This window comes from Propithecus coquereli, unplaced genomic scaffold, assembly GCF_000956105.1.
Source record: "Propithecus coquereli isolate 6110/MARCELLA unplaced genomic scaffold, Pcoq_1.0 Scaffold139, whole genome shotgun sequence".
NCBI classification, from domain to species: Eukaryota; Metazoa; Chordata; class Mammalia; order Primates; family Indriidae; genus Propithecus; species Propithecus coquereli.
This window is the reverse complement of record NW_012138191.1, coordinates 5,571,333-5,582,059: the sequence shown is the minus strand read 5'-3', so window position 1 is coordinate 5,582,059 and position 10,727 is coordinate 5,571,333. Positions and strand designations below refer to the sequence as shown.

General features: G+C 44.0%; 1 protein-coding gene across 1 annotated transcript in view; it reads left to right on the top strand.

Moving 5' to 3' along the window:
- Positions 1-6,256: 6,256 nt before the first annotated feature.
- PANK2 (pantothenate kinase 2) overlaps positions 6,257-10,727 on the top strand; it is a 54,086-nt gene continuing 49,615 nt past the window's right edge. The window contains 2 exon segments of the mRNA XM_012639308.1: positions 6,257-6,455; positions 6,458-6,880. Of these exon segments, the coding sequence (XP_012494762.1) occupies positions 6,413-6,455; positions 6,458-6,880 (466 nt within the window). The 5' untranslated portion in view covers positions 6,257-6,412.

The window sequence follows — 10,727 nt, the reverse complement described above, 5'->3', positions numbered from 1 at the left end:
CAGGGGGGAGGGGGAGGGGGAGGAGGAGGGAGGAGGGGACGGGTATTTGCATACACAAAGAGTGCAATGCGCACCACCCAAAGGATGGACATATTTGAAACTCGGACTTGGCGGGGGGGCAAGGGCAACATACGTAACCTAAACATCTGTACCCCCATAATATGCTGAAATTAAAAAAAAAACATATAGGGGTCCTTAAAATTTGTTTGTGGAGCTGGTTAGAAGACTTACGCATGGAAAGGGCCAAAGGAGTGAAAGGTGACCATTAGTGGGCCGGGGTGGGGAAGGAGTTCTCCAGAGGGGAGAGTGCCAGATATGAAGGCCCTGAGGTAAGGAAGAGCCAAGGAAAACTGCTTTTGCTGTGATAATTATTTGAATGAAGATAGATTGGGAGATGTTTGGCTTAACTTAACAAAATACCTTTGAAGATTTGAGTAGCACCCCACTACCCTAAAAACATTAATGACTAATAAGGAAGCATCCTCATCTTTTCATTGGTACAGGCCCCGTAATGACCTCTCAATGACACTTTATAAACTATTCATTTAAGTCGAAGTATGAGGCTACTTGAGAGTAATACAAACAATACTTCTTTGGAAGGACTAATTTCACACTGTCATTCATGTAGATTGGTGTTCTCTTTCACTGAATGTGACCAGCAGTAGAGATTCTGAGAGGGGAGTGCAATACAGCAATCTCTGCAGTAGCTCCATCTGCCAAAATAACAGACAATTCTCTTTGATTTGAATGTCCTTAAGAAGTGAGCTCTGAGGTCATATGGTAGGAAAGTTACAATTCAGGGTACTGGATCATGGAGAGGACAGGGTAAGTGACCTTAATAATGTAGTCTTGCTGTCCATCACAATTTTTTGATTAAGACTCTTGGTTCCAAGTAACAACACACTGTAAACTAGATTAAGAAAGTGGGGGTAGGGGGAGACTTAAGAAATTTATTTTAATGTTACAGGGGGGAACTCATGGAACCCAAGGACAAGTATGTATTTATCCCAGGAAAGAATGGAAACAGGTAGGACTGGGAGAGCTGGCAAAGCACTCTATTTTTCTGTGTTGCTCTGTTCATCCAGTCATTCTTGGGTCCCCCTATAGATTAGCTGTTTCTGTTTCTTTGCCTGAATGGGGGGTATGACATCCCACTTTGAGAAGTGAGTCCCTATGCCAAGGTGGTAGGGTTATGAGGTACAAACATGGCTATTGGTGCCTCATCTATGGTCTGTTGGGGTAGGGAGAAGAGGGAATGGTTGTGAGCTGGGCAGATGTCAAACATGTACACTACAAAAATGTTGGCATTTTAAAGGATCCTAAAGTAGTTAATCCCATTGTGAATATTCGTTACCACATTGTGTGTGTCCTCTTACTTTGTGAAAGACACTGTAGGGATGTGAAGATGCAAACTCTTAATCTAATAGCTCTCACAATCCAGTTGGGATTGTACACCAAGAATTTTAGGACAAGGAAGTATGTGATAAATGCCACTGAATGACATAATAGAAAAGATCAGAAAGTTCACAGCTAACTAAGTAATCAAAGAAGACCTTAAGGAGGAGGCATCATTGGGCTATGCCACGGAAGTTGAGTTGGAGTTTGATAAGCAGAAATGTGGTGGGAAGGAGTTTCATGTAGAGACAGAGTGAGCCAAGGCTTAGAGCTGGGTACGAGTAAAGTCTATCTGGAGAATTGTGAGATTTGCTTTGCTAGCATGTGTTATGCAAGCATATGGGAAGTAACGACAAAAAGTGGGAAGTAGCCAAATGGTAGAGTTCCTTAGATGTTAAGTTATTTTAACTTTATTCTTTAGGCAAAGAAGCCACCAAAACCTTTTCAACAGAGGTGGGATTATAAACAGAACAATGTTTTAGTAAGATTAACCTGGCAACAGTTGGCCTGGAGAGTAGAGAAACTAGAGGCACAGCAAACACTTAGGGGGCAATTGAAATAAATTACTGATTAGAGCATTTTGTCTGTGATAGCCACTAGACACGTGGCTACTGACCACTTGAAATGTCACTAGTATTACAAGTAGAAATGGTAATATTTTGGATATATTGGAGTAAATATTAAAATGAACCTGTTTCTTTTTACTGTTTAAAATATGGCTACTGGAAAATCTTAAGTTACACATATGGTTTGCATTATATTCCTCTTGAACAGTGCTGGATTCAAGGAAAGGGGCAAATGAAAGGAAGGGATCAAGTTACTTATGGCAACAGAATGGCAGTGGCAGTACCATTAAGAGAACTAAGGAAAGTGGGGAAGTGGAACTGTTTAAGAGAAATGAAGACAAACTTGTTTTCAGAAGACAGATGCTGTTCCAAATACGTTTATTTGGGGATGAAAAAATACTAGCCGCTGAGCTTTCAAAATGGAAAGAACCACATTTTCATACCTTGAATATAACAGAGTTGTAAGTGATTTATACCCAGAGATGAATTTCTCAAAGTGTGGCCTGAGGGAATAAGTTCTGTGAAAAAAGAGTCAATTATGTTTGGAAGATAGCAACATACCCAGCCACCCCTTGGAGATTCGCCACGCCATTCAGCATAGTAAAAACTTCAAGAAGTTGCACTTTACCTTTATTTCTCAAACTTATTTGAGCAGAGATTGCTTTTCAGAGTGACAACTATTTAAATTGCTAGACTATTAGTGGTTATTGAGAAGTTAATAGTATCCAAATCAGGGATAGTCAAAGAATAAAGCTTGAACTTGAAAATGAAGGGAAATTTTTCAATCCTTTCTATACTTGGGAAGGGACAGGATCTTCCATGTCTAGGAACTCTTGAGTTGTTCTAAACTCATTGTATCTTATCTTGAACTTACCTTCTCTGTTCTCCTGAGACAAGCTGAGACTTACTTGTGAAAGCACTCAATGCTTTCACATTGCCTGTGAATTCTGGTGAGCCCACCGGAATGCCATATGCTAGCTATATTGTGTATGTGTATGTGCACATACAACATACCTCTACTCCTATTCAGTAGTGGACTCTGGGCAGCGGGCCAGGCCTTGGAAAAGTGTCTTGGGGCTTAAGAACTTCATGTTCCTTTGTCCTTTGAGAGAGACAGTAAATAGTTAAGGTTTTCCCAAGTTCCTCACAATATTACAATCTGGAAAAATGGCCTTGTGCTTGAAAAAGGTCTGACCTACACACTCCTCATGTCCCGGCACTGATGGAGCCTAATGAAAAGAGAAAGAACTTGGCCTGTAAATCTCTGTGGCCTGGCAAATGGGGGACCAGCCCTATTCAGTGTGAGTTGGTACTGCATGCAGACATGAATACCAGGAGGAAGAGAATCAATGGAGGCTGTCTTGGATCCCACAGTCCTCTGGCCCCCCAATGATTCACATCATTATCTGTTCCTTCTCTCTAAGAGCCAGGGGAGGGGACAGACCCTCTCTGAGTTTCCATTGAGTTTTCTTGTAGAGCATCATTATTTCCAAGAAGTAACATTAATATTTCTCCCCGTTTAGCATATAATTAAGCCACTGCTTAACTAAAGGGATTAAAGGAACCATGTGGGCTGTTCTCCTCCACAGGGAGAACTAGCCTCTACTCTGTGGAGTAGATTTTCTATACTTCCTAAATGAACCTCACTTTCACTTTATACTCTCGGCTCATTTCTAAATTCTTTCTTGCATGAAGCCAAGGACCCACTTGGACTTCAAGTGATTCCCAACATTGGAAATTACTTTCCTGTGACAGTATGACTTCTCAGCCTAGGTCATAAAAGATATTGCAACTTCTGACTTGTTTTCTCATTGATCACTAGCTCTGGGGGAATCCAGCCGCCCTGTTGTTAGGACACTCAAGCAGCCCTCCTGCCAACAGCCGGTACCAACCTGCCAGCCGTGTGAATACACCATCTTGGTGGAGGATCCTCCAGCCCATTACATCCTCAAATGACTGCAACCTCTTGAAAGACCTTGAGCCAGAACCACCTAGCTAAGTTACTTCTGAATTCCTGACTCACAGTAACTGAGATAATACATATGCATTTATTATTGTTTAAGCAAAAGTTTTGGGGTTTTGCCTAGCAATAGGCAACTAATAAGGGAAATGAGTATTTGTATGATGTTCTGGCACTGAAATGACTCTAGATTTGCATGTTATTCTGTTAGAATCTGGCTAGTTCCTCGGAAGCACTATGATTACCATGAACCCTGTGCTTTTTATTCTGCTGTGTACATCAGAAAACTGGCTTCTCCCCAGGGACGAATATCTGAGGAGAGTGATAAAGAACTTAATAAGCTTTCCCTATAAAATGAACTATTATAATAGCCATGGAGAAAGGAAACCTCTTAATTGCTACTTTCATTTCACTTTTTGAAGAAAAAGATTCTAAGCTTAATCATGGGTTTACCTTACTTTGCTCCAAGGCCAATTTTCAATTTCTTTTTTTAAAAAATAAATGTTTTAAGTACAACACAGAAAAGTGCATAAATCATAAGTGAACACTTTGACAAAATAATACAAAGTGAACACACCCATATAACCACCACCGAGATCAAAGAAACAAAACATTACCAACCTCCTAGAAGCCTATCTGGTCTCTTCTCAACATTCTCTCTCCCTTTCTGAAAAGTAACCATCATCCTCACTTCTCACATCCTCTATTAATGTTGAACTTAATATAAACAGAATTATACACTCCGTAGTCTTTTTGTCTGGTTTCTTTTGCTCAGTTTACTTGCATTTTTGATTTAGGATTATAAACATCCTACCTAGTTGCCATTAGTATATGCTTTACCTGTTATTATAGATAAACTTTAATGATAGCCACAGACTGTCAGCAAATTCAAATATACTAGAGTGAAGACTCATATGTATATTAGAGAGGAGAAAAAGGCCCTCCAGTAATTTATTGGAATTTCACTAAATCTGTGCCTTCTTTTATCATAAGGCAGAGAGTAGCTGAACTTCTTAGGAGTCCAGGCTCTGTCATTTTTTAAGTTGTGTGCTTCTGGATAAGTTGCTTCATTACCCAAATGTTGCTATAGGGATTAAGTGAGATGTAAAGGTACTAGGTAAACCATAAAAACACTATACGTTTCAGGTGTTGTTATGATGTTGGGGTTCATCTTGGCACCCAAGATGATGATAATTCTTTGATTCTTCAGGATGATCTATCTATCAGACTTCGCAGACTTGAATGGAAGTTTCCTCAGGTCAAGGAGGACCAGATTTTTTTGGAGGAGGCAGAAAGGTAGGCAATGTCCGGCACTGAGATTTAGAAGAGAAAGTATAGATGTTCTTGTTTCCTTTAGGATCCATTTGGGGTGGCTTCCTGCATTAGCTGGAATTTTCAAAGTTAGGAAATGGGGTTTCCAGAGTTATTCCTACAGCCAGGAAAGCTACTTTGGAGTGAGCATGGGAATTCTATTGAACAGGCATAAAGAGAATCTCAACCTTCTTGTTCAGTCTGTTACAACCAGTCATCACAGCAGAGGTGAAGAAAATAAGCATCGTTGCCCAAGGGACATTATGGTCTCCCAGGGGAGGCACTTGCGAAATAATTAGCCCACAGTCCAGTTAAACTTGACGGAGTGAGGGAGTGCCTTGGGGATACAGCGCAGGGCAGGATCATTCCGGGCATGAGCAGCCTTTGGTAGGAGGGATGCTTGGAAGGGCCTTTGGTAGGTGTGAGAAGTGAGGGTCTCAGGAAGGGAGGTGACCATTTTCTCTCTCCAAGAGATGGGAAGATGATTAAAAAAAATAAAAAAATAAAAAAAATCCAGGTTCCAAGGCGGCCACCAAATCTCTCCATACAGTACGCAGAAAGGGGCTCCAAACTCCTTCAAAATCCTACTTCCCGGCTCCCACACCCCCTCCTTCACTACAGGAGGGTGGCGAAGGATTTATAACCCACCTCTTTCTGCCAGTTGCCATGGAGACCAACCCCAGTCCTTTCATTCCTTCTGATACCCGGAGCATCTCTCCAACGCAGGCGGAGTGGAGGCTTAGCCCAAACGTGCTGGGGGAGGGGCTGGCGGCCTCGACGGCAGCTGCGGAACCAGTCAAAGGGACAAAGGCTAAGGTCAGCCGCGGTTCAAGCCCTTCTGTCTGCCAACGACTGGCGGCTAGACGCTGCGGGAGCACCGCTGGGCTGGTAGAGGACGAGAGCCGGGAGAGGACGGCACGGAGCAATGCACTGGGACTCGGGAGCACGTGACGGCGTCCCGGGAGAGTTCCGGGGCCCGTGGGCGCAGACTGGTCCACCCGTGGAGGATAGTGGGGAGGGAGAAGGGGGCGCAGGACCCTCCACCCACGCGTCCATTGGGCGGCGCCGCCATCACTCTCTCCTCGGCGCCACCGCCTTCTCCTCCTCCGCGGAGCCCGGATCCCCACCTCCACTATTCTCCGCCCCGCCCTGCCCTGGGAGCATTTCATTGGACGGAAGCATGGTCGATCCGCCTCGAGTCAGGGAGCTGATTGGACTTGAGGCGTCGGTCCGCCTCCATCCTGTTCGGATTGGCACTCTGCGCGTTGGCGCAACGGAAGAGGCAGCCGGGCGAGGGTGCGCCTCTGCTCCGGCTGGACTGCCGCGGAGGAGGCGAGGAGGAGTCCGGCACTGGGGGCCTGGCTTGGGCGGCAGCGGTGGCTGCTGCGGATGGGAGCAGGCCGTTTCGGTGCGCCTATGGAGCGCCACGGCAGGGCCTCCGCCACCTCCGCCTCGGCAGCCGGCGACCTGGCACCCGGGGGCCCCGAAGGGCGGCGGCGGGAGCCAATGCGGCGTCGGGCGAGCAGCGCGTCGGCGCCCGCTGTTGAGGCCTCGGCGGAGGGCGTGAGGCGGGACCGACCTGGCTCCTACAGCGGCCCCACTTCGGTCTCCCGCCAGCGCGTCGAAAGCCTCAGGAAAAAGCGGCCGCGTAAGTGCCCCGTGGGGCGCCCTCCCGGCCCGCCCTGCCCTCTTCCGGTCCGGCCGCCGTTTTTCCCGCGCGCAGACAGTGCCCCCGCACGGTGGTCCCTCGTTGGTGCGTGGCCTGACATCCGGCTGGAGGCCTCGGGTCCCCCAAACGCGGCTCCTTCGGGGTTCGGCCCTCACGCCGGTTGGTCTGCCCTTCACGTTTGTTGGAACGGAGGGCCTTTCCCTAGGACCCCTCCTCCCTCTTCTTAGTTCCTTGGACATTCTTTCGCGAAAGTCACATGATTTCATCCTGGAGAAGGCTTCTTTTGACTCATTTCGCCTCGCCTCGCTTCCCCTCCCCCCAAACCCTTTGAATCCCCAATGGCTCTCTTCCGTGGGTTTCCAAAGAGCTGCTCTACAAGACGTTAAGTCCTTTTTACGTGGCGTTTTCGGGCTTTCTGGAAAATACTTAACCGCCCGCTGAGTTGGTCCAGGTCTAAAACTGGATTCCGTGTTCTGTGCACCTCTAAGCTTTGGCTGCTTTTCTTTCCATGAGAATTCAGGTCATCTCTCACCCAGATATCCCCCGATTTCCTTCCGTCTATTTGCAGGTACTCACGATTCAGAACGTAGCATTCTGGGCATAAAGGCTCTTTCTTTTGAGGGAAAAATGACATCTTCCTGAATTTTGCCTTGGGAGTTGCACACGGTCTTCCCAGAAAATCGGTTTCTCCATTTTATTACCAGTTTTCTTTTTCTGCATCGTGTATTTTTTCCCTTTCACAGGTCTTCAATTCTGGACCGCTGTCGCGCAGCTATGCTGAGTGACAATTGAAAGTATCAGTTGTCCTGATAACTGTAACATGAGCTTTATAATGTAGTAGCATTTTACATATGGTTAGACTTTTTGGTGGTTGTTGCCAGATTCCTATTTCAGGAAATTGACTTGTTTAAATTCAGACTGTGAGAGTGAGGGAAAATGGCAGGATGTGTGGTGAGGTCTTTATCGGATAGTCTTGTACCTTAGCTGAACCACCCAGTTGCTTTTCTTTTATCTTTTGTGATTTGGATGATTAGATGTAGCTCTGTTTTGCTGTGAAGTTTGGGAGTTTTCAGTTCTTTTGTTTTTTCCCACATTGCAAGAGATTTAGAAAACATGTTCCCAACCCGTGCTGTTTTCAGAGTCAGTTACCTGATTTGATTTGAAAAGCACCTGAATTTTAAGCAATGCAAAATATTGGTTCGTTAATGGTTTTGTACTACATCATTCGAGATGGATATAAATTCCAGAGAGTCAGCAAATTAAGAATCCACAAACCATTAGCCACAGGATTCTAAGTATTGTGTTTTGGGTGTTTGCATGGGTCAGGCACTCTTTTGAGAGCTTTAATAATTCATTAGCTCTCACAGCTCTGAGGTAGGTGGTAGTATTCCATTTTATAGATGGGAAAACTGGGGCGTGTTTGTCTAGTGTCAAATGGCCAGTTCATGGTGGAATAGAAATGTAAACTCAGGAATTCTAGCTTCATCGCTTCTCCTCTTAACCACTGTGCTTTACTGAATTGTTTATGTTATGTTAGTTGTTTCTTCATTGCTTTAAGACCAAGCATAAGTATGATCTTTGGTGTTCTCACTTGAGGTGAAAATTTTTGGCTGCTATGGAAGTACTTCCATATATTGAGCATAAAATTGACCTGGGGAGTTATTAATAAAAATGCAGAGGGAGGCCCAATTCTCCATCTTTGGAATCAGAATCTGGAGAGAGGTCTAAGAAACTGCATTTTTAACAGGCTCCTCATATCATTTCAGATATAGGTGACTCAAAGGCCACTCTGAAAAACTGATTTAGACTGTTTGGGGAGGAGGGTATGTTAAGGTGGTTTCGAAACTTCTTTTAAGGAACTCAGTAGACAGATACTCATGTTGTGGGATTTATTTTTTGTTTTGGTGTCTGATGTTTGTCGGGATCCCCTTCATTGTTTTCTCTAACTGAATAATCATAAAAAGTCATCTCTCAGGTAATGAGACCTGCTAAAGAAATAAGTAAGATCCTCATTGTTCTTCCTTCCTTGCTCTTTCTGTACTATCCAGGATGCATCTGTCAGAGAGGCAGCTTGTTGATTGCTGAACCCTCCAAGAAAATTCTTTTTAGTCTTTAACTCTGAGAGAATTCAATGAAAACTAAATCTGTTTGTATTTATTGTTGGGAGGGTTGGGTATGGAATGGTGCCATCTTTCTTTTGAGGTTAGAAAACCTTGTTCTGATGTCATTACGCTAGTCTAAAGGTAGAGACTAACTAGTTGTCATTTGGAACTTGAAGGAGCTATTCAGGTTATCTTAGGAATTCTTGAGGCCCTGTTATATCATGTTCTGCCACATGTGCTCCCTACAGCATGTGGTTTCCAAACCTGCCCTCCTCCCAGTCTTACTGCACCAAAATCACTAGGCATGAGGCTAGGCATGTGTATATGTAAGAAGTTCTTCAAATGTTTTGAGTCAGGTGAGGGGGGTATGTCTCACAGGGCTAAGAAATACCAAATAAAGATTATTTTAAAATGATGGAAACAAAGATGCTAATGATGGTAATGTAGCTACCACTTTCTGAGCGATTACATGTTTGTGTTAGTTGCTATGCCAGTTATTTTATAAACATCTCATTTAAGTCTCACAATTATCCTATGAGGTAGGTATTTTTATCCCCAATTTCCAGATGAGGAAACAAGCTCAGTGAAATTGTCCCTTTGTCCAAGGCCATATAGTGAGATAGTGATGGGGTTGGGTTTTGATTCCTAGTGTCTGACTTCAGTGTGTTTGGTCCACATTTTGTGGTGGGAGAAGGTACATGAGATGTAATCCAGAGCTGTGGTTCTCAGAAGTTTGTAAAACTCTTTCTCTTATCCACCCCAACCTATCATTGCACGCTACAGGTCTGCAAAGGAGTCTAAAGTTATTTTTAAAATTTTATTGAAGCATAATTGCATACAGTAAAGTGCACAATTTTGGCAAATGTATACACTCATGTAACAAGAGAACATAACATTTTTATCAAGAGCCCCAGATGTGAAGCAGATGTGGGAACCCTGAAATCAGGGGGCTCTGCAGGAGTATGGATGACAAGCTGGAGCTGGTTCTTTGAAGAGGACTCCCACGCATGTTGTAGCACGCCAGTGAGATCTTTGGGACTTTTGCTGATTTTGGACGCATGCCAATCATGGAATATCCTTAACCTTCATTAAGTCTAGAAAATAAAGCTTTTGTTTATAGCTTGACGGTACTGACCTAGGAAATGGATTGCTTTTTCTTGGCTTTTGGGGGAGTATCAATGTTGGCAGCTGGGGCCCTGTCTGACTGCCCTTTATCAGGCTAAATGTTTCACCTTCAGTTAAGGAATTAAGAAGGGCTGCCCACTGGGAGCTCAGGAAAAAAGTCAGATTCCTGTGGCTTTGCAGCCCATTTTTGGGAAACATTATGGGAGAGAACGATTTTTTAACCTCTTGATTTATCAGTTTTCTAAATGAAACTAAATACGGCCCCTCATCTTGAATGTATAGTAAATATTAAGCATTAAGCAGGGTCTAAAAATAGTCCAGTTATGCAGCTGCGTAAAATGGTACAGTGTATTATTTTAGTGGCCATTTGTGTGAAGCATGCATTTGGATAATATGGTTGTTCAGCATTGGTGTCTCTGCCCTCTATTTATCTGGGAAGACCATAAGCAAGAAGAGATGTATGCTATTAAAAATATTTTGCTTAAACACATGTTAAAAGAAGAAAGAGGGAACAAGGTAATAGACTAGGCTGTTGGAGAAAAACTTAGGCAGTGAAAAGAATGGCTGTTTTTAGAGACAGGGTCTCTCTGTCACTTAGG